The sequence below is a fragment of the Mustela erminea genome, chromosome 4, assembly GCF_009829155.1.
Source record: "Mustela erminea isolate mMusErm1 chromosome 4, mMusErm1.Pri, whole genome shotgun sequence".
In the NCBI taxonomy this organism is placed as follows: domain Eukaryota; kingdom Metazoa; phylum Chordata; class Mammalia; order Carnivora; family Mustelidae; genus Mustela; species Mustela erminea.
Genome location: NC_045617.1, coordinates 81,641,999 through 81,669,853, shown reverse-complemented (window position 1 = coordinate 81,669,853; position 27,855 = coordinate 81,641,999). Strand labels below are relative to the sequence as shown.

Genomic DNA, 27,855 nt, shown 5'->3' with positions numbered 1-27,855 from the left:
AAAAGGGGAAAGGACGGGGAGACTGAGAAAACAGGACCAAGACAGAAAGCACAGTACTGAAACCAAGTCTTCTAATGTCCAAGTAGATAAAATTTCAAAACTCAAAGTTTACTTTGGAAACTAATACCTTGGAAGCCTTAATAGAAACTAATTAAAATTTTAAAAGTCAGAATGTTCTAGTATGGTTCAGTAATTCTACTACTGGGCATTTACCCAAAGAAAACAAAAGCACTATTTTGAAAAGATATATGCATCACTCTGTTTGCTGCAGCATTATTTACAATAGCCACAATATAGAAGCAATGTAAGTGTCCATCAATAGGTGAATGGATGTAGAAGATGTGATACACACACACACACACACATATATATACAGTAGAATATTACTTGGCCATAAAAAATTACTTGCCATTTGCAACATATATGGATCTCAAGAGTATTAGGCTAAGTGAAATAATTCAGAGAAAGACAAATACCATATGCTTTCATTTATATGTGGAACCTAAAGCACAAAACAAATAAATAAATTAATAAAAATGGAAACAGAATCATAAATACAGAGAACAAACTGGTGGTTGCCAGAGGAGAGACGGTTGGGTGATGGATGAAATAACTGAAGGGGATTAAGAGATACAAAATTCCAATTATAAAATAAGTAAGTCACAGGATGAAAAACAAAAAATAGGGATGTAGTCAATAATATCGTAATAACGTTGTATGGTGACAGATGGGGACTACACTTACTGTGGTGAGATTAGCTTTATGTACAGAATTGACTCACTGTGTCGTACACTTGAAACCAATATAAAGATGTTTATCAGCCATACCTCAATTAGAAAAAAAAAAAAAAAAGGTGTTCCAATTAGCCTTGCATTAAAATCCTGCCAATTAAGGCTTGTTGCCCAAACGTTTTCATTTGGCCTTTAAGTGATTTTTATACATATGAAATCTTTTGATAGAAATTTAGAGTCATGTTTTTATTTCAAATCATCCTCCCTGCCTTTCTTCAAGCAAAATTCCATAAATAACATCACTGGTAATTTCTCATAGTTTTCTCCAGGTAATTACTTCCTTGGTTTCTTGAAACATTAAAGATTATTAATATAATGAAAGAGAGGGTAAGAGATTTTATGTGTTGGTTACAAGATTTGAGGATTTTTTTTTTTTAAACCAGTGATCTAGTTTGGCCTCATTTAAAAAACAATCCTATATCCTATAAAGGATTTAATTAGGGGATACAATATGAAAAGATAATGGACTTGAAAAGAGCTAGTTTGTAACAAATAGCTTCTCTAATTAGGCAGTGTAACATGAAAATTAAGAGTAGGCAAACACCAAGTGGTTTCATTAGAAACATCATTCTATATAAGAATTCTCTTTCTTTTCAAATAAAAATGCCCTTGAGGTAATAACAATATTTTACTATATAAGATGTAAACAAAGTGGCTTAGTAAACATAACCAAATTTATACTTTCAAATTAATATTATTCTTTTTTAAAAAAGATTTTATTTATTTATTTGACATACAGAGATCACAAGTAGGCAGAGAGTCAGAGAGAGAGAGGAGGAAACAGGGTTCCTGCTGAGCAGAGAACCCAATGTGGGGCTCCATCCCAGGACCCTGGGATCATGACCTGAGCTGAAGGCAGAGGCTTTTTGGAGCCACCCAGGCACCCCTCGAATTAATATTATTCTTCAACATGCTTTTTATTACACACTTATTTAGATGTGCCTGCCATTGTTCAAAATATCATGGAGTTTCTTTGACATCTTCCGAGCCGATTTTAAGTCATGCAGATTTCTTTTATAATTTATCCTTCCTTTCGATCCCAAAAGTATTATCTAGCTTAATCCAGCATTTGTGTTCTTTCCAAAAAAAATAAAACCTACTCTTGAAGAATGAGCAGTTGTTTCCATTAAGGATATTCCAATGAGGGCTCTGAAGGCGATTTTACAAAGTTCAAAATGTTTTTGAGCAATGAGAGCTTCATTAAAATACACCCATGACCTTCCAGCATGACTACCTTGAATGACAACCATGTCCAGATTGAACAAATTCCAGTGTTAAAGATAGATATGTAAACACCTGCATGCCCTGTTCAATAAGTGGCAGCTTTCTTTCCCTTAAAAAAAAAAAAAAAATCCTCATTATTTCCAAGGCACACCTTTCTTTATGTATGAACATAGCTTGTGTCATAGGCAGAACAATGACCCTCCAAAGATATTAGAGTTCTAATCCCTGTAATATGTTACTTTACAAGACAAAGGAACTCTCAGATGTGATACAATTGATGAATCTGAAATGATGAGATAATCCTACTAGATTCTCTGAGTGACCTCAATATAATCACAAGGTCATTTGAAAAGAGGACCCAGAGTCAGGGCAGTGCGGGGTGGGGGGAAGATGCTGCAATGGAAGCAGCCTAAAGATGCTACCGTCTTGGCTTTGAAGATGGAGGAAGGAGCCACAAACCAAGGAATGCAGGTTGCCCTAGAAGCTGAGAAAGGCAAAGAAAGGGGTTCTTCTTGAGGGCTGCCAGAAGGTACACAGCTCTGTGAACATGTTGATTTTAGGACTTCCGACCTCCAGAACTGTATGATCATGAATTTATATTGTTTGAAGCCAGTAAGTTTGTGGTCATTTGTTAGAGCAGCAACAAGAAATGAATACATTTGGAGACAGTATTTAATTCTTCCTCTACCCCCAGTTAGATTTGAAGGTGCTAACCTTTCAAGGGCCTTCCAAAAGGAACCAGAAACACACAGGTGCAAGGGCAATCTTCTGTTGTCTGTCTGTGCTGGTGTTTCCATTCTCTGAGAAAAGGATCCTGGCAAGGACCTATTTCCTCTCTGTGGTCACTAAGGTCCCAATGCTCCCAGTGCCGCCTAGATGGACTTCTTTGGAGGACAATTTTGGTGCTGTCTGCCATGGACAGACATCCAGGAAAACACTCTTGCATCGTGATTGGTAGCCTTTACAGAAGTGCTCATTTTGATTCAATCACTACACAAAATTCACCTGCAATTAGTACTTAAAGTAGGATGATGTACTTTCACTATAAAAAAGAAAATACATTCATTAGCCTGCTTACTTTGGCAATGTCTTTGAAGGGATGTGTTTGTTGATAAATCATAAATGAGTAAAAGTCTTTGAGATGCATTAAAAATGAAGGGTATAGTCTTAAAGCTGCTAAGACTTCCCCCATCAAATAAATAAATAAAATCTTTTTTAAAAGATTTTTAAACTCAGTGAAGCGTCCTGATCTTGGTTTCTGATGAGGTCATGATCTTGGAATCTAGAGACAGAGCCCCCTCGTCAGGCTCCACATTCAGCAGGGAGTCTGCTTCTTTCTCTCTCTCTCCCTCTGCCTCTTCCCCTGCTCGAGCTCTCTCTCTCTCTCTCTGTCTTTCAAATAAATAAATAAATAAATATTGTTTTAAAAAGCTGCTAAGACTTTTTAAGACTCAGACCATAAAAAATTAATAAAAACACCAACCTGTGAGAAAATAGCGGGAATTATTTCTGTCCTTCTTCCTGTCTTCCCTCTTTTTTATATCTTCTGGCTCAGGGGCCAGTTACAATTCAAGATCCCTTGAACAGGAAGACAGAATATAGCTGAGCATTTTCTGAAACCATCAGCTGGGGGACTCTGTGGTCAGTTTAGGAGATGCAACACCATCTGGACCAGCGAATGAGGACAGAAATAGGTGCTACACAGAAATGCACCTTCAGGTCCTTCGGCTGAAGTCCTCTCAATGAGCAGCTTTAAGCAATACTAGTTACCTCAGTGATGGCAGATTCCCCCCAAATGGTTCAGAGAAGCAGAAAAGTTTCACCATTCAACATCTACTGTCTGCCAGACAATGAGATAAGCACCTCTGGACCTTGTTCCAAAGTTCCCTTCTCAAAGGGTCCTTCCCTGGCCACCCTGTTTAAAATCACAATCTCCTGCCCCATTCAGCACTCCCTTCCCCCTCCCCTGCTTCATTTTTCTCCATAGTGTTTATCTCCATTGGCATACTATATATTTTGATTGTCACTTAAACTCCATAAATATAGAGAATTTTTTATTCTTAACTAGATTTCTAATTTCCTCAGATAGCGCTGGGCCCCTTCTAGATGCTCCATCAATATTTTTTAGTGAATTAATAAAATATTTAAGGGCCCTTGTGTGTACCAAACACCATCTAGCTTCAGAAAATAAAACTTGAGTGCAAGAGAGAAAAAAATCCTTTCCTTAAGGAGGGTAATTGTGTCTTAGCATAGTAAGTACAATTTGATAATACTGAGACCAGTGGGAACCCCCTGAGGGGGCACTTAATTCAGATTTGCGAAGCCTAAGAGGGCTTCCTAAAGGAAATGTCTCAACTGAGCTCTGAAAGATATGTCTGAGTGGACCAGGGGAGGGGTAGTGAGAGAGACACACATGGGAACTCTGGGCAGAAGGAACAGCCGGTGCAAAGAAATGCGTTGAGAAAGACCATGACATGTTAAAGAAACTAAAAATGCTCTGCGTGGAGTTTGAAAGAGAAATGGTCAAAGAAGAGAATGAAGAGGCAGCTGGTGACAGATCACAAAGGGACTGACAAACAACGTTAAGGGACTTGGGCTTTATCCTGAGAGTTTCTAGAGTAGTAATGATATGATGAAATTTGCAATTTAGAAAATTCATTTGCATGGTCTGATGAGGAAGGGGCAGACAGGCTAGGGCAAGTAAAGAGGTTCTAGAGAAATATAGGTGGCTAAAAAGACAGGACTCGGTGACTTATTTGATGTGTGCATGAAGAAGGATCAATCCACGTTTTATTCACCCATGTGTGTAGTAAATATTTATTGAGCATATATTACATATACCTTTCTATGAGTTCTAGATATATAGCATAAAGATCATATTCTTAGCCTCATGAAGCTTCCCTTCCAAGTTATACTTAGTTTCACTTTTGTTTTCTCTCCGACCAGAACATGAGGGAGTAAGATGTGCAAAGATATGGGGAAGAGAGTTCTAAGGAAAGAGAACAATATAAGGGTGAAGGCTCTGGCATGTTTAAGACACAGAAAGAGTGAATGAAGTTACTGGCAATAAGAGATGACATTGAAGAAAGAAATAGAGGCCAGATTACATAAGGCTAATATAATATATATGTTATTATATATAATAATACATATGTGTAATTTTATTTTATATTATTTTATATGGCTATTACATAAGATCAAGGAAAACGTTTTGGGTTTGTTCTAAGAAAAATCATTTGAACGTGCAGAGTGCAAGGTGCAGAGTGGGGGACTGATGTGACCTAACTGGTATCTTTAGATCGCTGTGGCTGCTCATGGAGAGTTGACTGTACATGGAAGCCACTAACTGAAAGATGCAGTGACTTGAAGCCAGGTGCTAACCACAAAGGTGGCTAGAGATCAGGGGATACATTTATAAGATAGAGCCAATTAGGTTTTTTGAGTATTTGTATGAGGGATGTTTGAGAGATTCAAGAATGATTCCTCGGTTATTGGACTCAGCCACTGGGTTGTGCCATGTGGTAAAATGAGGAACATAGGGGAAGAGCAGATGTGGAACAGAAAATCAAGATTCTGCTTTGGCCACCTAGGCTTGAGCTTCCTGTTGCACATCCAGGCAGAGCTTGCTAGAGGCGGCTGGGGATATGTATCTGGGATTCAGGAGAGAGGTGGGGGCTTGGATTATTAGATGGGGTTGAAAGTTATGGCCTGATTATATCACCAATGGGGTGAATGTAAATGGAGAAGAGAAGGAACCTGAATGCTGAGCCTTAGCACCGGCCAACATTCAGAGACCAGAGGAAAGAGGAGACCCAGAAGAATGTGACAGACCCTGGAAGCACGTCAGGGACGTGTTTTAGGAGGAATGGAGTGACTGCTTAGATATCAGGGTTCGGGATTCAGACCTGAGCAACTAAGTCTCCAGTGGTCGCGTTCAGCGGGGGAAGAACAGTATGGAGACACAAAGTGAGTTATGTTTGTGCCATACTGAGCTGTAGGTATTTTTGGTACATCCACACAAGATCAGGAGGCTCTGGAGTCTAAGAGATGGGTCCAGATTTGAGACGTAGATTTGGAAGTCATCAGGAGAGAGATGACTTTTGAAGCCAGAATAGTAGGTGACATCATTCAGGGTAAGTGTGGAGAGATGGGAACAGATACTATGGCAAAGTCCCAGAAGCATAGCATAGGAGAAATGAGAGTGAATCCAGGAGCCCATAGACTAGGAACTCATAACAGTCTGACAAGGAGGCTTGAGAGATGAAGGGATGGATGGGGAGCCTGGCAGGTAAGAGCACCAGCAGAAGGGAGTGTCAGATGCTATACTGAGTCCAGTAAGGACTAAAATGTCTCTGCTGGGTTCAAAAACAAGAAGTGTATTTTTGAGCAGTTTTGACTGTGCTCGGGAAACAGAACCCAGATTGCACTGAGTGGCTGAATGAAGTTGAGGGAGACGGAAGCAGTGGCTGAATGCAACTCTTTTCAAGAAGTTTGGCAGGAAAGGAAGTAAGAGGTGGGTGACAGCCAGAGGGTGGCATATGTAGAATATGAAAATGAGAGTGCCAAGGACTGAGCCCTCAGACGTGACAACTTTGAGGGACAAAAAGAACAAAATGAGTCAAAAAAAAAAACAAAAAAAAAACCCCAGAAGGAAGGGCCAGAGAGGCAGGAGGGAAGAAAAAAGACATAAATCATGAGAGGAGAGAATTAAATGAGAGAATGATTAGTAATGCCAAATGCTGCAGAAGGTTTAGTCAAAAGCAGCAGCACACTGTAGCTTTGGTGATCCCGGCCAAGAGAGGTGTCAGTATTGCTGTATCTTGAGGAATGACTGGGGCCAAAATACCGGAGGCAGTGGCTAGAGATTACTCTTTCAGAAAGTGGCTGTGAAGAGGGAAAAAATAAATAGCTACAGAGCAATTAGGCTTCCAGGGTGAAATCAACATGGGCCTATATGGCAAAGAAAAATAGCCAACAGAGAGCACGGGATCAAGAGGGACGTGGGATAGATGCTGGAAGCCAGGTCCCTTAAGGAGCAGAACGGGAAGGTCCCAAAGAACAGAGGACAGAGGGAGCTTCGGGGCTAGGCAAGTCCTTGGGGAGCACGGACGGTGAACTCCAGGAAAGAGATGTGTCTTCATTGGCATCTGTCTGCTTTGGACCAAGTTGTAGAATGTCCTGTTCACTCTGGTATCTGCTGCATCTCTAGCAGTGCTGAGTATGCAGTGGGCACTCAATAAACACCTGTTGAATACATAAATAAATGATGAGCATAAGGCAATGAAAATCGGATTTTGTCTTTTTTAATAAAACCTGGAAGAGTTGGGTTAAACCTAGAAGCAGAGCCCCAAAAAGTACAAGATGTTCTCCTGTAGCTTTTGAAATTGTTTCTGCCTGCTGTTTTAATGCTGGGAGGAATCAAAAGTAATGCAAAATTAATGTAGAATTAATATTTCATCAGAAACTTTCATTTCCTTCAATATGTGCTTTGAAATGTGTGCTTTCTTTAATGTTATTGTTAATGTTCTTCTGTCTGATGATTTTTATAAATAAGAAATACAAGTTAGTGGTGCATGGCTGACTTAAGGCAACCGCTTCTCCAAAAACCACTCAAGATAGCCACACAGTATCAAAGACTCATCGCCAATCCTGAACTATTCTAATTCCTTTTTTTTTTCCTTCTGCAAAAATGTTGGATATGTAAGAAAAAAATCATAACTAGGTTTGTGATTGTCTTCCTGGGAAGAGGTATCATTCACTAAGCGGATATTGATGAATGGATATTTTCAGCAAAATAGAGCCATAGTTTATGCTGTAATGAACGGAAAGCAGCCGTTTCCATTCTGGTGATACAATTCTAATTCTCATACACTTTTTTTTATAAACTGCACCTTATTTAATATAAAAAGTGCAGACCACGAGTGGTTATTTTTTCAATACCCTCAGAGTTTGCCCACTTGCCAACATGCTCTCAGGGTAAGAAAGAGCACAGGAGCCTGGTAGACAGAGTCAAGGCTGACCCAGCCTAGACCAGTGTTGTTATAACCGGATCCAATATAGTTTCTACCCCACCTGGACTGGACTGCTTATACTCACTTTGTACAAGAAGAGTGGCAGACCTGGGATCGTCTTGGCTCTGACACTTAAGACTGTGTGACTTGTAGTAAGTTACCTATCACTTCAGTACTCTGTTTTAGCATCTGTAAAATGGGAAAAATAAGAACCTAGCATTCTGCCTGTTCTATGGTAGACATTCAGTAAATGTGAACTCCTTGCTTTCTACTTCTAAAATCCAGTTTACTGATAATCACAGCTTATTCTTAAACCTGATTCAAAGTCCGGTGATGCTCATCCAGAAGGAATTTGTCCTTTGGGACAAGCTCTGCTCTCACCTGAGATAGATTTCCCTACAGCAGAGCTAAGGAGTACATGTCTCCTAATTATCTGTTTTCCAGGGGTCACCTAGATTTCCAGGTTCCTGTCCCAGATTTTCAGTGCAGGGTAGTATCTTTTTTTCCCCTCCCTTTCTTTCTTTCTGTCTTTGAGAGCTGAAGCCAAAGAAGCAAAGTGAATGTATTTTAACAGCTAGGAAGTTCTTCTGATGGACTGGCACAAGGAGACATAGAAAAGTCACACGTTTAAATCCTTACCGGTAGTAACAAGAAAAGTAGTTTGGTGAAAATCTTTTTCTAAGTCTCGGAAATAGGACATTTCCTGGAATATGGCTGTCATATAATCAGCACAAGGACACATTTTATTAGTTTGGCTCTCTTGGGCAACATGAGGGAAATATGTCTTCATTTAATATGAATATTTCAAGACAATAAAACCTAAACATTAGGTCCTAAGGTATAGGGGTGGAGGTGTTATGAATAGAATAACTCTGAGAGGAAAAAAATCCGAGAGGTGGAGGGAAGGAGGGTGTCTACCAGAAAAGCCTGTTCCTGATGAAAGATATTCCCAGTTGGATTTTTCAAATGCTCCGGGGATGGGTACGTGTCCAGGCCACTGAATTAAAGTGGTTCTTGATTTCGTATGAATGTGCATTTTCCAAATTTATACCCCACTCTCTTCAGCTGGACTGTCTGCCAAAAAAGGACTTTTGTTGTGTCTGTGATACTGAAGATTGTCCTTTTTTAAGATCTTTCTCTGTTAATGCTTCAGTTTTACTCACCGGAGATGAATTTATAATATATATCACTTTTAGAAACACGGGAGAATTGCCAATTAGAAGCAGAGGAAGGGAAAGTAGGGAAATGTTCTCTTTCCTGGAATCACCTCGGTAGTTGCCTCATGTTTAGCCTCTGACAGCTGGGCCACGTGAGGGGAGCTTTTTCCCTGTGAATAGCCGGAGGGGAGCACTAATGAGGAGCCCGAGGCTGGCGGAGGAGTCTTTTTGGCAGACAATTAGAAAGAGGGATGAGATCACCTCCTCATTATGCTCTACTGGAATGGGAGCAGTTGGGTGGCGGGTTTTGTGTTTTGTTTTAAGTTTTTTACAAACCATCTGCTTCCCTTGAGAAAGACTGATCTGACTCTTGTAGGTTTTTTACACTCTCCTAACATGTGTTGTTGTATATATTTTGAAAGCTGTATATACTCAAGAGAGGAAATTTGGAAACCACAGAGAATTGAAATGGTGGGATTGTGACAGTCCAGTTATCTTATCCAAAGATGACCATTGTTAACATCTTATGCTGATTTTCTCCTTCTAGAGATTTTTGTGACTGATAATACGATATGTAGAACTTTGATCAAGGAATGAACATTTATGTGAACGTACATGTTAGCCAAACCAAAATGGTATAGAAGGAAGATGCAGGAACTCCTGTTTTCCCTATGATACCACTCAGGCCCAGGGGGACGTCCATTCCCTTCTAAACGCTGAGAGAATGGAAGAAAACTGTCTTTTTTCTCCATCCCTCCTTACTTCACCTTAAAAAGGAAATTGCTAATTCAATATCCAATAGGGAACTTTACTGCTTGGTAGGGTTGATATGTCTTAATAGAAAAAAAAAAAAAAGGAGGAAAAAAACTGTCATCCTAATGTTTCATTTCTGCCTGCTTTGTGGATTGTCCCATGCTAGAAGGACCCCTGAGAAAGAGGCCTCAGCTTGGTGGCTGTTTTCGCCGATATATCTGCCTAAGAAAGATTAGGCTAAGTTAAAATTGAAGTGGGAAATAGGAGGCAAGACTGTCTTCTGCACACCAGATCTAATGTTAATACAGCTGGCATCTAATCTCCATTTGGTTCTTTGGATATCTTAGGTGACCAAGAGGAACTGTCAATATTCAACCAATTTGACCTACAAAAATAGCTAATCCAAATGGGTCAAGTTATTATTTTCTGCCAGATAGATTCTAGAGGAGAGCAGAAGTAAGTGATTGGAACCAGAAATATTCAACATTAAAGAAATGTTAGCTTGTTAGCCACAAAAGACAACCTCTAAGCCTCTGAATATAGATATTTTATCAGAGTGACTCAGTTTTTCTGAAGATATTTAAGGTCCATAAGATGGAGCTAAAGGACAAGCCATGTTGAGTCTTTAAGTCTATAGAACAAAATGTAAATTCTAGGGAGATTCCTGAAATGCCTGTTTTGGATTTGCAGAGCAATTCTCCCATCCAGGTTACCTACATTTTTCATCATCATCATGTTGCAAAGCTTGTAAGCACACAAGTCAGAAAACATAAAATAGCATGACAAGCTAATTTTATGACCCTTATGATGCTCTGGTATTTGTTCCTTTTCATAAATTAAAGTAACTTTTTGAAAGAGATAAAATCTAAGTCTTAAATTTGGTCTTTTGGAAGAAATCACTTCTAGTGGAAAGAAGTAACCTACTGGCCTTTTGCTGTACCTCCAGGCAAAGCTACTGATTCTTTTTAAAAATAAAATTAATTTTGTTTATACTTTGGATTAATTTGGTGAAACTGTGGAACTGAGAGAAAAATTTAACAATAGCCTAAGTATACCATTTACTTTAGGTGCTATGTGACTGTCTACATTTTCTGTTTTGATTAAAACAAACAAAAATACTAGAGGCGCATGGGTATCTCAGTCGGCTGATGGGCCAACTCTTGATTTTGGCTCAGGTCATGATCTCACAGTTAGGAGATGGAGTCCCCCATCAGGCTCTGCAGTCAGCAGGGAGTCTGCCTGAGGGTTCTCTCTCCCTCTCCTTCTGCCTCCCCCAACTCAAATGCACCATTCTCTCTCTCTTTCAAATAAATGAAGGTGAGATAGATTTAGAGACACAACACAGAGAGAGGATGCAGTAATCCAATGGTATATGTGATAGTGGCAGGCTTACGGTGTATCGTACCACAAGTGAGATTGTTGTACTTTGCGTGCTTATGGGATATGTCATGGGGACAGGATTTACATTATTTTCCTTATTTAATCATTTTGCACTAATTTTGAGAGTTAAGTATCATGATTACATTTAACAATCAGAACTTATATTAATGTGCTGGTGATTGTACAGTGAAATTCTGTGTAAGTCAGAAATGTATCATCATAATCATCCATGTGTAATAGGACTCAACTAGTCAAGTTATATAGTGGCTCTGAGTTCAGCCACTTACATTTACTCACAAAGATATTGTAGAGACATAGATACATATCAACTAAATATGCACATGACAAAGATAGACACACATCAAGTAAAGTAGAAGGGATAAAATTCTTATTTCATACAAGAAATAAGTTAAATAAAATTAGTGCGATGGCAAGCAACAAAGTCATGGGAGCAGCAGAATTAGGGACAGAGTAAGGGTAGAAAAGGTTTTTTGTTTTGTTTTGGTTTGTTTTGTTTTTAATTCAGCAAGCATTTACTGGTCATCTACTAAATCCCAGGTTCTGGGGCGCCTGGGTGGCTCAGTGGGTTAAGCCGCTGCCTTCAGCTCAGGTCATGATCTCGGGGTCCTGGGATCGAGTCCCGCATCAGGCTCTCTGCTCAGCAGGAGCCTGCTTCCTCCTCTCTCTCTCTCTGCCTGCCTCTCTGCCTACTCGTGATCTCTCTCTGTCAAATAAATAAATAAAATCTTAAAAAAAAAAAAAAAATCCCAGGTTCTGAGTGAGATGGTGGAGAAAAATATAGTGAAGGAGGAATGACCATGTTACAGGAGAGGAGGGACTTACATGTGAGCATAAAAACCAGATTGAGCATGTCTGAATCCAGAGAGAGGTGGTCTGGGGAGTGTTGGCAAATGGGCTTAGCATAGAAAGGAAGAGAGAAGCTTGAGTGGGTATTGGCAAGAAGAGGGTGTGTGTGTGTGTGTATGTGTGTGTGTGTGTGTGTGTGTGTGTTAAGGAGAGAGCATAACCATGTGTGGTTGAAGACTATCAGGAAAGATCCAGTGTTAAGAGATTGGCTGAAGCTGAAAAGACAGGGAGGCTGAGAGAGGAGAAAAAGTTAAATGATGCTGTGATCTTCCAATGTGTACTTAAAAAAAATATATATATATATATATATATATATAAAGTTATTTAATATTAACTTCTGTTGTCCTAAAAGCAATGTCAACACAGTTTTTTAGTTATTATTAAATAATTTTTGGAAACTGCACTTTAACTCTGTGAAGCCTAGGAGTCCAAATACTAGTATTTTCGCCCTAGTTGCTCTATTATTGGAGGCACTAACTTGCTCTATTATTGGAGGTTCAGTTTCCTTACCCATAAAAAGTGTATAATCATAACTCCTTTCAAGTGCTATTTTTGGAGATAAAGTAAAAATAATGTGTTTTGCAAACTGTATATTTATAATAAATAAATACAAACTAAGCAAAATATTAATAACATGTAAAACCTACTGTAAATGTTATTTAAAGCTACCAAGTTTAAATAATAATCCTGGAGCTATCACCTTGGCTTCAGAGAATGTGCCCCACCCACTGAGCATGGTATGCCCCAGTGCCTCCATCAATAGTTCAGACAACTTGGGATCATAGACCTCTCTGGCAGGTAGCATCTAAAGACTAATGATGTGGAAGAGTTTGTTTAAATCTTTTGGATAAAAAAGATGTAAATCCAAGGTTGTAATGAACACTTTTCTTTCCATGGTGTTCTTCGTGTCCGTTGAGATTTTTCGGAGCATAAAAAGAATGAAATCTTGCCATTCGCAATGACATGGATGGAGCTAGAGAGGATAATGCTAAGCAAAATAGGTCAGTCAGAGAAAGACAAATACTGTGTGATTTCACTCATATATGGAATTTGAGAAACAAAACAAAGGAGCAAAGCGAAAAAAGAGTGAGGCAAACCAAGAAGCTGACTCTTAACTATAGAGAACAAACTGATGGTTTCCAAAGGGGAGGTGGGTGGGGGGATGGGTTAAGCGGGCAATGCAGGTTAAGGAGAGCACTTGCTGTGATGAGCTCCGGGCGTAGTCTGGAAGTATGGAATCACTATATTGTACACTTGAAAATAGTATTACACTGTATGTTAACTAACAGGAATTTAAATAAAACCTTGTAAAGAGAGAAGGGGAAAAAAGATAATTATCCCCCCATAACAACAGTTTGAGTGACCTTGAGCATATCACTTCATCTCTTGAAACTTCTGAGTACCCAGCTTTTAAATAAAGGCAGTAGGGGGAGTCTAGTTGATTCTAAACTGAGGGGCAATTGTAAGTATATACGAGCATTTGTTTTAGTGGCCAGTGCCCAGCAATGCTGAAAGCCCTGCAGAGATCATGGGGCAATCCTGCCTATTACACTGCCCCATCCAAAATGCCAGCAGCGCCTGAATTAGGCCTAATGTCCTTTTTATAGTCAGTGATACCAAGTCAAGTACCTGTCCATTCATTAATTCATTCAGCCACCCATTATTGATCCCCCACTGTATGCTGGGCACCAAGCTTCCCTAGCTGAATATTCCAGAAACCCTGGCTTGAACTGTATACTTCTTTATTCTTTCCTTTTCCATTTAAAGGTATTCCCCATCCATAGGACCACCAGCCATGTACAAATAAGGATTTTTCAGTTCAACCCATTAAAGGAATAGATCCCAGAACTCATCCAGCTCTTTGGGATTTCTTACGACATTGAGAACCAAAAACGCTCACTCAGTCCTCCCCAAAGTTTGAACGATGGCCTGGTTAGCCTTTCATAATTCAGGAACAGAAGCCCTCAGCTCCACTGACCAAGGGCTTCCAGCTGGACAATGAAATCCAAATTGTGGAGCTTGTAGCTAAATATTTCAACTATTGATTCAATCATTTCTAATTTTTAAAACAAGACACACCAACTGTTTTGTTTTTTTTTTTTTTTTTGTCCAATGAATAATTTTCACTGGCAAACTCAAATTTCCTAATATACTTCAGTGGCATTTGAAGCCTGTTGTACTAACTGCCTTAGAGCATTTTACCATATCAAATAGGATCATTAACTTGCTAATTAACTGTGCAGTAAGCAAGCCTGTGCTATTGGGCAATGCTAGCAGCCTCCACCCCAATACAGAGTCCCTCAGGGGAGTGCTGTGACCTATAGACTCAGACCCCAGGCAACAGACTCTTACTCAGCATTCACTGGGCCCTTCCTGGCGGGGGGGGGGGGGGGGGGGGGGGGGGGGGGGGAAGCTTACAATTCTGATTGCTTGTGATGCAAAGGAGACCAAGGGACAAAGAACCCTGAGAGTCTGCCAATCACAAAAACCTTTTGGGAAGGAGAGGATTCTGAGTGCTGTTTATGGTCCCCAAAGTCATGCTGATGGGCAGGCATGCTTTGCAAATATACAAATATTTTTCATCCTTTAATGAATCTTGGATATTACTGATCATTAAAAATCCTATAGGTACTTGTTCAGTCACTATCATTGGGATTCTTCTCATGAACACAGCAGGGTCTGGGTACTGAGAATGTAGTCCTGCTCTCATAGACCACTGGACACATAAGGAAGTCAGACATCATGCCAATAATTCTGTACTCATTACGTATTGTTGCAATCAACACTATAAAGGACACAGTACACAAGGAAAGCATGGATGGACCTGACCTAGCCTAGGAACCCACGAGGCTTCCTTGAGAAGGCAGTATATAAGTGCAGGCCTGAAGGAAAAGGGGGCAGGAGTTTGGGAATTCAGATGGGGCATTCCAGAGGAAGGGGGATGCATGATTAAAGACCCTGAGACAGGACAGAAAGGCTTATTCCAGGTAAGATAGGATGCCAGCTTAGTCCAGGTGGCAAAAATGGGAGAGAGTGGCATGAATGCACTTGAGATGTTTAGAAGATGGAATTGGCAGCACTTGGTAATTGACAGGATATAGGCAGTAAGAGTGGAGGAGTACAGGGATCACTGCCCTGCATCTGACTTGGGGTGCTGAAGTCACTTGTTTAGGATTCTAGCAGAGGAGTGGTACGGGGTAGTGGGACAGAATCACCAGTTTCTCATTTGGTACCTGGACTTGGAAGTCCTGTGGGACGTAGTTTGTCTAGTGGAGATCCTGCCTTGCTGGAGCATCCAAAGATCACTGTGTTTTACTAGGATGGAGTAGAAACAACCTGCTCTGGGGGGCCCAGAGCATGTGTTTGGAAGCACGATTACAGACCAGCATGGAGACCCTTGTAATTTATAAAATGTTTTCTCATGTTTTATGTCTAAGCTTCTCGGTCCATTTTGGAGGAAGTCAGTGAGTTAGTCTCTTCATTATACTAGCAGGAAAATGAGGCTTCCTGAGTTTGTAATTTGCCTGAGTTCCCGATACTCTGAGGAAGGATACGGTACTCAAATTCAAATCTCTGGACTCCAGTCACCACGGGCTCCTCATTTCACCACGTTAACTTGCTCCATGATTAGGGCCAACTCTCTACCCACTCCTGGGGCTTCCATGTCAGGTGGAATCTCACTATTAGCACAAAATATGTAAGAAACGAAATAAAAATCTTTTTCTATCCTCTTTATTCCCTCCCCTCTTTATTCTGTTTTACAACAGAATTTTTAAAGTATTGTAAACTTGAGAGTCATTTTGTGTTTATATTTAGAAAAATATGTTTACAAGTAGCAAGGAGACAGTTATCTGGGAGAAATTTAAGTTCAACTTTTGTCTAAATTCTAGTAATTTATAAAACATGGTAAGACCTCTGCCTCTTCACCTCCCATCCCAATTTACTCCTAAAATAGTGGAACCACCTAAAACGGCTCCGCGTGTTCTTCCCTCATGTGAGGTGTTCTGGGGGCATCTGGGCACCGAGAAAGATGGGAGACAGACCTGCCCCCACCTAGTTGGCCTAGTTCACCTAGTTCACCTAGTTGGTGAACAGGTGTTCACCACCATCCTGTCTTATCCATTGGCCTTCTGCCCTTTCCCTCACAGCTGGGGAGATGTTTAAGTAGTTTGTGCTTTTTTCAGAGTCTGTTTAACTGAATCAGTTCTGGGTCTACACAGACACTCAGGTTCAGGGGAAATACCTTTTCTACAAGGTTGAGTTATTTTTCTTTATTATATGGGAAACTTCTTCCTGAACATCCTATTGTTGCTAACCTCACTCCTTCCCTATAGCTCTTGGACTGCTTTGTGATCCCGGTGGTGATTTTGCTCTCCTGGTTCTTCCTGCTGATTCGGTACAAGGCTGTGCATTTCCTCGGCATCGTGGTCTGCATCCTGGGAATGGGCTGCATGGCAGGAGCGGATGTCCTCGTGGGAAGGCATCAGGGAGCAGGTGAGTCCCTAGGTGTTTGCCCCATTATGTGCCCATATGTGTGAGGCCAAGACAAGATGTGGAATGTTCGTGGTAGGGTAGGAACAAGGAAGCTGGGTTCCCAGTGTCTGTGTCTGAGTCATGTTTGTTCCTTAGCACCTTGAATATGGCATGTGGGATGTGCTTAATCCATGTTTCATGAGTAAATGAAAGAGGCAAAATACAAAATTTCTGCTCTTTCTGCATATATTCAGAAACATTCAGATGGTGTTTAAAATTGGGGGTTAGGACCCATTTGGAGGCTCTTTTGGAAGGTCATTACTGCCTGGCCCAAACCAGCTGGTTAGACTTGGTGTTGGTGGTCCTCTCTTGAAGTGCAGGGGCCTGCCCCAGCCTGACCCTCCAACTCTTTCTTTCTTAAGTCAAGGAAAGACTGAGTTCTCAAACCACTGGGTGAAGGTTGGTATATAAGCTAAGAGTGGATATTTGAAGTTTGAAGACTAGATTGAGACTACATAATGTTTTTATGGAGGGGAAGCTAAATTTAGTCTTGTTGTGCATGATTTTTTTTGTTTGTTTATTTTTTTGGTAGGAAGGATTTGTGGTTATCAATCACAGCTTGTAGACCTATAAGGTAAAGCTTCAGGATTTACTCATCAAATTGCAATAAATCTGATGGGGATCCTGATTCAGGATGATGAGAATGGTTTCCAGAGGAACCTTTTTTAAGCCTTGAAGTTCTTCAAAATGTACAAAAATTCTTATGCTACATAAGGTTTTGAAGAACAGGGAAAAAAATGACCTCCTTTGTTAATATCAAGAATAGGATAGAAAGTATTCCCATTTCTATAGTTCTTGGACTTGTCCTTCCTTCTAGGGAATTAGATGATAATCAAAATTGGGATGTTTGTCATAATGAACCTAGGTTGTATGAAGTGCCTAGGTTGGAGGAAGTGTAGGAAATAAATACATTTTATATTTTCAAGTTGTATCATAGAACATTGTAGCTGAAACAGACCTTGTTCAGCAACTTCTTGTGACCCACAAGAACGCTAAGATACGGGGAAGCCAAGTTGCCAAGGTCACAGAGCTACCAGAGCCGGTCTAGAATAGAACCCAAGGCTCTTGAACTCTGGGGGGGGCTTCTTTCCCTCTTCCACATCTCTGGGAGCTAAAGATACAACACCGAGTAAAAGAGAGAAAGCCTTGGGGTCCTCACAAACCCACTGCCTACACAGCATAATCAACCCTACCTTAACAGATGGGCTAAAATACACACACCAGCTTCTCCCAGATTCTTTTCTATGAAACACTGGTTCATGGGATATCAATAGATATCATGTGAAAGGGCCAGCTTCATGCTCTATGCCCATGTGATCCTGATATGGATAATCTCTTTGGAAAAATCAGATAGTTTTTTTTTTTTTTTTTTGTCTGATATAATGTGGCTAGTGGTTCTGAAGTTATAATTTAATTACACTTTCTGTGCTTTACTGGAAGGACAGAAACATAGACTAAGCAGAACCGTCTGCCCTTATTTATGAAAATTCTGCTTTGCTGAACCTTAGCCATTGGACCACCTGCTGTCATCTTGCATTTCCTGGTCAAGGAAGACCATTGCCCTGACAATCTGAATGTTCAAAGCCCAGAATGTTTAAGCTAAATTGAATTGATTTCACTAGACTGTATTCACTTCTCCTAGGAACAAAAAAATATCTTCTTGATTTCAAACGCAGTATTAGGAGAGGAGTGATACTCTTAAAGAAAAGAAAGTAAGTCCATTTGGGGATCTTCCGAAAGAAATAATTTTTAAAAAACAATGCAGAGTAGCTCAAACACACTAGAGCAGGTTTTATCTGTTTAAGTCTCACAGCACCCTCCTTTTTGTGATATGTGAAGTCTTCATGTTAACAATTAAAATTTATCATCACGGAGTACCTTTTGCGCTAAAGTAAGGGGGCCCAAGTACATGGTATGGTGTTCTAAAGGCAGCCCAAATATAGGATCCAAGGGCTTATTTTATAAAATATATTAGACAAAATAAATAAGGCAGCAATTTAAGCTGTCACGCAAAATGTTTTGGAAAAAGAAAAAAAAAAACAGTCTGGTTTTAAGGACAATCTATTATAAACAGTGGTGTGCATCACTATGCAAAATAGTCCATTTGTTTTCACCTTGACAGTAGAATTGGATCAGTGTTATTACTCACCAGGGACAGAAATTTTTTGAAATACTTCAGTCACTCATCAGAACCTCAGTCAGGCATTCAACTCAATATAAATCATCATCCCCCAATCAAGAGCTTTTCATAGGAAAAGAGACTGACTTCATCCTTTTTTTATTGCTCGAACCACAGTTCACCTTAGCTTGGGATTTTGAAAATTCTCTCCTCAAGCACAGGGATAACGGCCTGTTCAAAGTTCCTCTGACTTCATTATAATTTAAGTAATTGCTCTCATTCTTCTTGTTAGGATGTTTCTTCCTCATTTTGATTTAAGCCTCGCTAAAGGAAACGTCACAGATAGCAGCAGGCTCAAAATGTCCATATCAGGAATCATGCTTCTGAGGAATCTTTGCCAACAGCTTTGCCCACCGCAGATAGAAGTGGAGAGAAGGCACCCACAGTCTGTGGCCCTAGGAGGTTCTGCCTCGGTGCCTGGGGAGTGTGCTGTACAAGTGGGAGAAAGTCCCAAGACTAAGATGAAACTCAATTAGAACAGCTCCTTATGATAAATATATTTCTTGCTCTCCACTATGATCATATTTCGACTATAATACTTTTACTGCATCTTTTAGTTCATTTATTAAAGATGTCAGATACCTATAATGACATTTTTTCTTATTATTAAACATGATTTTGTAGTTATTTCAAGGAAGAGAAAACATATCCAAGGAGGAACATTTTAATTAAATCAGAAACAAAGAGTGACCATTTTTTTGGTGCAAGGCACTTTCCCATGCATTATCACATTTAATTTTCCTAAATATGCAAAGAAAGTTTTCTTAGTCTCACTTTTGCAGCTGAAGAAATCAAGGCTAATGGAGATGAGAAGTGTGTGCAAGGGCACACCAGTACTAAATGGTGTGGCTTAGATGTGAATCTAGCCAGTATTTTTTCTGCTACAGCACTTGTATTTATTTCTCTATAATCATGACCCTTATAAGAAAGGTACAGCTGTTCTATTGCAGTGAATTAGGAGAAATGATTGTCTCGGGTTGCTCAGTATGATAGAGTTTCCTGAGTTGAGGGAATTTGGTACTAAAAACAAGAGAGTACCAGAAAAACAAGGCAGTTGGTCACATTTAAAACTCAAAAATATTCAGTGGGATGGGTTCATTTTCATAAATTATGTGAATAGTCTTTCAACACTCCAGAATAGTCTAATTCACCATTTATTTCTCCATCTGGTGGTTAAGTAGTGGTTTTCCAGGATGCTGACTCCAGCAAGCTCTCCCACCTTTCAGTGTCTCTTCTCTCTGTGATCCTTACCAGGAGTGGAAATTGGCCTTAGGAAAAGTGACACGGTTAAGAGTACAGGTGACCTTTGAACAGCATTCATTTGAAATGCAAGGGCCCATTTGTACATGGATTTTTTTTTTCAATAAATACAGTATGGCACTGTAAATGTATTTTCTCCTCCTCTTGATTTTCTTAATATTTTCTTTTCTTCAGCATATTTTATTGTAAGAATACAGTATATATTACATATACAAAATATGTGTTAATTGTTTATATTATTGGTAAGTCCGTAGGCTTATTATTGGTCCACAGTAGGCTATTAGTCTTTAAGTCTTTGGGAGGTCAACATTTATATGCAGATTTTTGACCATGGGTTTGGGGTGTGGTGGTCGGCACCCCTATCTCCTGCATTGTTCAAGGGGAGCCTGTAAATATAGATTCTCCCAATGTCACTGCAGAGGCATGAATGAAGAGGTCTTTCCCCAAGCCCAGCTCAGATTCTTTTTTGTGAAGTCGTTACCTAGAGAATGCTCAGTGATTCCAAATGAACACTGAAAACCTGGTTCTGTGGTTTTAGTTGTTCCAGCCAACCTGGGAATCCAAGGCTAACTACCCTGAGGTGTGAGCCCCTTCCCTAGAATCATGCTGGAGAGAGCACCCTTCCCATCTGGCCTCTCTTGTGCCTCGGAGCTTCATGCCTCCCATGCTCCCATATGCTGAGCTGTACAGGAGGACAGAGCTGGAGACTACTTGAGTACAAGCCCTCATGGGCTGCTAAAGTCCACTCTTCCTTCCTGGTTTCACACTTCCTAGAATAGAATTTGCCTAATGATAAGAAATAGTGGGGTGTAGCACTTATTAAAAATTGGCCAAACTCAAACCAACCAAAACTGGTTTTAAAACAAATAGACATTTTTATGAAAATATAAGAAAATATTAATGTAATAGTGAATTACCTATATTTTCACTCTTGCATTACTTACTTTAGGGGAGTTGAAAGTTTCAACTCATAATCTCTTTCACTCTTGTTTTCTAAGCAAGGACATATTTTGCCCACAGTCAAAATAAAGAGTCCCGACTACTTCTGTTACAGCTTCTCTCCCTGTAGAGCAGAGGGTGAAAATTCAGACTAGCTCTGTTTGTGCTACACCATGTTCACTAAACTGTTGGAAAGCACCCTGCAGCAAATATAACATGTACATGTATTAGCATATATTCCTAGACATATATATAGACAGTAGACACGGGGCTTTGTAGAGATGGTGCATCCTAGAAGCAACTGGTCGCTTTTTGGGGTAAAAGAAGACTTCTGGTTGGGCATACACAGGCAAGATTTTTATACCAGAACCTATCTGGAGTGCAGTTAAACATGCTTTACTAGATCTCAGTTGGCAAATTACCGGACTTTTGTAAAAACATTGGAATAGAATAGACAAAGGAAGTTCAATTTTCTGGTGCCAGATTCTCATTAAGAAAATTTTAATGAAGCTGCATTTGTGTTTCTTATTTCTAGGGGAAAATAAGCTGGTAGGGGACCTTCTGGTCTTAGGAGGAGCCACGTTATATGGTATTTCCAACGTCTGGGAAGAATACATCATCCGAACCCTGAGTCGAGTGGAATTTCTGGGGATGATTGGACTCTTTGGGGCTTTTTTCAGCGGAATTCAATTGTGAGTAAATGATAAGAAATTCAGACAGTAGATACTCTTAGGGCTTATTCTAATTATTTTCATTTAGGGTACAGTTTGTTGCTTTATTTTATAAAAATCAAGACTGGAAGCCTTTCACTAACCTCCTCCATGAAATCTGAAAACTCAGCATCCTTCTTAGTAAACTTCTTCAAAACTAAACAAGCTTATTATCAATTATTAGAAAACCACTTAGTGGACTCTGAGCACAATTTACAAGAAAGCAGTAGAAGTACACTAGTTCTCCCAAACCAGCCAGTGGTTTTACTTAGAGAAGTAGAATAGCAAAGCATAAATGCCATGATTGGATGCACTTCTGAAGAGGGACACCTGTTTACTCCTGACAACAACTGCTAGAAAGCTCACAGTGTAAGTTTGTCCTTTCACAAGTTCATTCTTTTATTGCTCAAGGATTTGCCTGAAGGAACCATATTTCAAATTCATCTCTTAGAAGTTTGGTGTTCTCTTGTCCTTAAACATATGGAGATAAAACACAGACATTCATCAAGCATCTGAAAGTCCAAAACATCCCACCTGTCTTTTTTTTTTTTTTTTTAGATTTTATTTATTTATTTGACAGAGAGAGATCACAAGTAGGCAGAGAGGCAGGCAGAGAGAGAGAGGAGGAAGCAGGCTCCCCGCTGAGCAGAGAGCCCGATGTGGGGCTCGATTCCAGGACCCTGGGATCATGACCTGAGCCGAAGGCAGAGGCTTTAACCCACTGAGCCACCCAGGCGCCCCAACACCCCACCTGTCTTGATGTATATGTGTCACCACAGACTAGTGGCTCAGAATCATCGTGAGAATAAGTGTCAAACGAAGCACACTTTTCCATCAAGAAGGACCATATGTTTTAGTTTCACGTAAGGGGTGAAGATGGATAGTACAGCCCGCAGTCTGCTTTCACCAAATCCCTTTCTATAAGGCAAGTGCCTTGTCATTGTATCAATTCAGTATCTTAAATTATTTATGGAAGGTATTTTGGCATTGCCTTAAACATGTTTTGCCAATAGGCTGTTTCCAAGAATCCTCCAAATCTTCGTATCCCAAGACATGGGGGGGAAACCCCATAGCAAACGGGGCACGAAGATGGGGAGGGTCTCTGAAAAGGATTTATTTTTGATTCATTTTGAAAGTGGGATGGCATTTTTAAAGCTCCTAGATTTGTTGCTTCAACTTTGTGAGAGGAAAAGAGATTGCCCTGTTCAACAATTCATAACCAACCTTTTGTAGATAGAGGGCTCGTTTTATGGATTCTTATTCCTGAATCCAAAAAATATCCACAGCTATCCAGCACTCATTTGCTTCCATTGTAGTCCATTTGAGTGACTAGAGCCCCTCAGCGCCACTGCTGGCAAAATCAAAGTGGCACAGGGCTGTGTGTGTCAAATGGGGTATGTTGAGTGTGCGCCCCAACCAACATATTTCTGGTGGAGCAGGGCCAGTTTACCCTCCTGGTCCTCTTCTGGAGCTGTGGTTCTCAAAGTGCGTTTTTCTCACCAGCAGCAGCCGCACCACAGGAGAACTTGCCCCCCTCACACATCCCAGATCTGCCGAACTCGTATCTCTGGGGAAGGAACATGGGAAACTGTTTCAACATGCTCCTCATATGGCTTTTTGGCACCTTAAGGTTTGAGAACCACTGCCCTAGAGAACCCTCAATCAGAAAACTGACCTCGAAAAAAACCCTGATTAAACCTGCAAGCACAGAAATTTTCCCTGCCTCACCACTGACTTGTCAGAATGCATCTAAGCAAGAAGAAATCAAGGCCCTCAGGCAGACTCTCTGGGGAAAAGGCCAGTGGGAGGTTGGAATGCCACCATGCCCTCGCCGCACCTGCAGGGAGGAACCTCAGGTTGCCAAAGCAGACTTCCCTATCCCTGGCCCAAGGTTGTTTTTGCAATTTGGTGGTTGTTTTGTGACTTGCACAAATCTGATAAATGAAAAAATAAGGGGAAAAAAAAAAAGGGCAGGACGCATTATAATCTCGCTCATGGGGTCTGTTTTCTTTGAATTTGCAGAGCCATAATGGAGCACAAGGAGCTGTTAAAGGTGCCCTGGGATTGGCAAATAGGTAAGATCTTTGCTCACCTAAAAATCCTGTTTTTAGTAAACCTGAGGGATACGTTTGAAGAGTGATGTGGGTGGGTGTGAGGCAGGAAACATGAAAGGATTCAGAATGCAAAGGACAAAGGAAAATGAAATCCCTTGTCATTTTAGGAATTTGTGTACACGGTAAGAGACTAAACTGCATGATTTCTAATGTTTCCTAATTGAGCTACTGCCCATTATCATCGTCAAGATGCCGTTAGTGTACACACAGAAGTATGTTATTAGGTTAAAGACCAACGAGAAAGAAAAAATGCTCAGAGGCAGTGGTGGGACATAATTGACAGCAATTTTCTCTAGCCAAGAGACACAAAACTGATGTGATCATTAAAAAGTGGCACTTTAGTAAAGGGGGGAAAAATGAACAAAAAGGCATAAAAGAAAACAATGTAATGGGCATTTTGAGCCCATAAAAACCTTTTCAGAAGGGAGCACTTTGCACATAAGAAACGGTTAATTGATCTCCAAGTAGACTGGGTGGAAAATACGAGACCCGCTCGAGCAAGTTAATGGTCATCCAGGGTATCTCAGATTCCACCTGTTCTGAAAATCACTTTTCTTTAAAAAAAAGAAAAAAAAATTGGGACAAGGATTTAAGATCCTAGGTGATTGCTGTAAAGATCACACAGCAAGCCCTGAAAGGTAATGGTATTTAAAACCTTCTGCCTAGATACCCCTTCAGTGTCTATACCAAGATGCATGGTATGAGGCCAGTATGCCAGCAATGAGCACAGGGCGTGGCTTATAAGGGTGCTTGGAAAACACACACTGTGAATGTGAGTGCGGGCTGAAGCCAGATCGCCCACACAGAAGGAGGCTGCTGGAGACCCCTCCAGCTTACGTGAGTTTTGATGAGGTTGACGGCTTTAGTCAAATTCTGCTTCCACCAGCAGGGACAGCAATGACATAAGCTTCCCGGCACCGCCTTACCTACCCCTGACCTGGAAGTGTCCAAGGCCAGCTGGCTGCTGACATGATTCCCTCGGAAGGCACCCCGCCAGCTGCAGAATCATGTATGACTCTCCCTAGGGGTTATCACTAGTGACTTCAAGGGCTGCCGCCTCTTGTGTCTGTCACAGAATCCTGCCATTTAGTTTCTTGCGTGTTTTGCTTTAGAATGTTACCATTCAGTGAAAATCACTAGAAGAGAGGGGGTGTGAAGACGAGAGGAGGGGCAGCGGGGCAAGGAAAGCAGCTGCAGGTTACAGAGGCATTTGCCTTTGGGACTCTCGGTGCCAGGAAACAAAACGTGACCCGTGCTTGGTAACACTTCACACGCAGTGGTGTAAATTCATTTCATATTGATAGTCACGGCAGTGATCAAAAATAATTTGTCCTCTAGTGATATGGATGTCATATGCATCTCCACCGAGGTTCTATTCTAATTCAGTGTTAGTTAAATGTGGCGTCCAAAGGTAGTTTTACTCTTAACTCTCCTGTTGTCATTAAACTGTCAGTTCCCTGTAGTCCACGCTGATGGAAGGTGGGATAAAAGGAATACATTATAGAGCCATCAGTTTAATTCCTGGCTGGAGATGAGGCTGAACTGGGCAAGAAAGATATGCGTTGTTTTCTTTCCAAAACATCGATAGGGTTGGGTTTGAGATTTTTTTTTACACAAGGGCTGCCTCTGTCCTCATTACCTTATCCTGGCCAACTACACAGTGTCATGGTTTAGCTCAGTTCTGGGCACATAACGTTCAGTGAATAAATGTTTACTATAAATGAGTGAAGGGCAAGCAAAGGTGATAGGGCTTGTTCGGCCCCTCTCCTCTTTCAAAACATAGAGAACAGGGGAGTGGTGGGGGGATAGCCAGAGGTCTAGGCTTGACATTGTCCTCTCATTCTGGGGTACTGGGAGATGCCATACTAATTCTGGGGACCAAGAGGTCAGGAGATGTGGCGGGAGGGCAGGGGGCGTGTGTGTGTCAGTGTCCTCCCTAGCCTCCCTGCATTCCTTGGGAAGTCACCCAAGAGTGCTGAGCTCTGATCGCTGTCTCTGGTGGAAAGCTCACAGCATCTTAGGTAAGAGACCAAAATCCAAGACTCTTCCTCTCCCACCATCTGTCAGAACATTTCTCTCCCTCCCCTGTCTCCACCTCAGCCATCCCCCTCACACAGTCTCTCGGACAGCTCCTATATTTGACATTTTATCAAAGTAAAAAGATTGTTTTCCTACAGAGCAAATGGGATAATAAATGTATTTTATCTTCTCTGTACTTGGAAGGCACTTTTTAAGACAGATTCCATTATTTTCCTATAACATTTGCAAGACGCAGAGAGTAATTCAAAGCAAGAAGACCACCTTAATTGTTGTGTGCTTCATTTCTTTGTTTTACCCTACCCAGCGGAGAGCCTGGGTCTGATTATGCAATCGTTCAATTCCAGTAAAATGTTCGACCTAACAGAGCTCAAATGTCCTGTGGAGCAGGTGTGTTTGAATCAACGTCAGAAATCTAGTAAATGGCTTCAACATTCCCTTTATCCCGTTTGCCATATTGTGTTAAAGAACTTGTGAGCAGATAACAACTGGTGTGAGAGCCGAATGTCAAAGGAAAGGAAACCTGTGCTCTGGGACAGAGAGCACAGGTTCGCTGTATGCAAGGGTCCCTTCTTGGCTCTTGTGGGTGATGCGTGTTTTGGTTTTGGTTTTGGTTTTCTCCTGGAGGCCGAAATAAGAGATTTGACCTTTCCCTGAAGATGGAGTAATGGGACCACGGAGCAGGAAGGAACTTCAGGATAATTAAGAACGTACCTTTTTTACCGAGGCTGAATCAGAGATCTGGGGAGGTGAGGCCACGGAGGAGGCCCATGGCTGCCTGTGGGTGGAGGTGGGGGGGGCGGGGAGCGGGGGGGCTGATAGGGTTGCACATTCTCTGAGCAAGCCCTGCCCACCTCGGGCGCTTGCCTACTCAGCCTGATGCACATGGCCTAAGAAGCCGTCTTTAAGAATTAAAAATGTTTTTAAATATCTAGTGTACTCAAAGGAAAGTGAAAAACAGAACATCAGTGGGATCCCAAAGGGATGAGATAAAACATATTCAGCATACACGGACGCATACTATATACACGTGTGTGTCATATCTATCATATCTAAAGGTATGTCACAAGTCATGCCTCATGTATTTATCATGTATGTATTATATATAAAATGAGATGCTCATTAGAATCACATCAGATGCTCCATCGAAGCCCTGTTTCTCTTCATAGTAATCAAACAATATGGACTGGGGGTCTATGCTTAGAATTGAAAGTCCGACAGCCCGTGTCCTGAGGGCAAGTTACTCAGCCTCTGTATGCTGGTTTTCCTGTTTATTCACAGATCTGTTTCTGACCCTTCCTCTGCTGTGTTCTACAGAGGCTGACTCATGCAAACCACACTTCCCAGGCTGTGCTGTTAAGTGGCTTCCAACTAGATTTGGCCAACGGGAGGCAGCAGGAGATCGGAGGGCGGGAGGAATAAAGAAATCAGGCTGCGTCTCCTTGTTTCCCTCTGTTCGGGGTCAGGTCCCTAGAAAAGGCTGAGTGCCCTCTGAGTGGTTGACTGTCCCTTTGCTGGGCTTTCCTACCTTCTGACCCCCGAGCACATCGCCTCCTCCCTGGATCTCTCTAGCTCCAGGAGTGTGAATAACTTCCTGCTACTGCTAATCTCTGGGATGCCTCATCACCCTTCTCCCCCATCACCCACTCAAGCATCTTTGTGACTTGTGCCTCATATTAAATGTCCTCTATTGAACCTGAGGTATGGACTGCTTCTTAACTGATACACTCTTTCAGCCTGTTTCCTTTCCTATATAAATAGGGTAACAATAGTAATGGTCTTTTCTATGGTTGTAGATATTTGTTAACGTATCTAAAGTACAGGGCATGTAGCAAGCACACAAGCGATATGAACCGATAGTATTCTTTCTCATTCCTTTGACTTAAATCTCTTTAGCGCA

At 41.0% G+C, this 27,855-nt stretch overlaps 1 protein-coding gene across 6 annotated transcripts in view; it reads left to right on the top strand.

The window, feature by feature from the left end:
- Nucleotides 1-27,855, top strand: part of SLC35F1 (solute carrier family 35 member F1) — a 391,058-nt gene that overhangs the window by 328,562 nt on the left and 34,641 nt on the right. For all 6 annotated transcript variants that reach the window (XM_032339696.1, XM_032339699.1, XM_032339695.1 and 3 more), the window contains 3 exons: nucleotides 16,518-16,677; nucleotides 21,630-21,786; nucleotides 23,827-23,879. In XM_032339696.1, coding sequence (XP_032195587.1) covers nucleotides 16,518-16,677; nucleotides 21,630-21,786; nucleotides 23,827-23,879 — 370 coding nt within the window. The remainder of the gene's footprint in view (nucleotides 1-16,517; nucleotides 16,678-21,629; nucleotides 21,787-23,826; nucleotides 23,880-27,855) is intronic.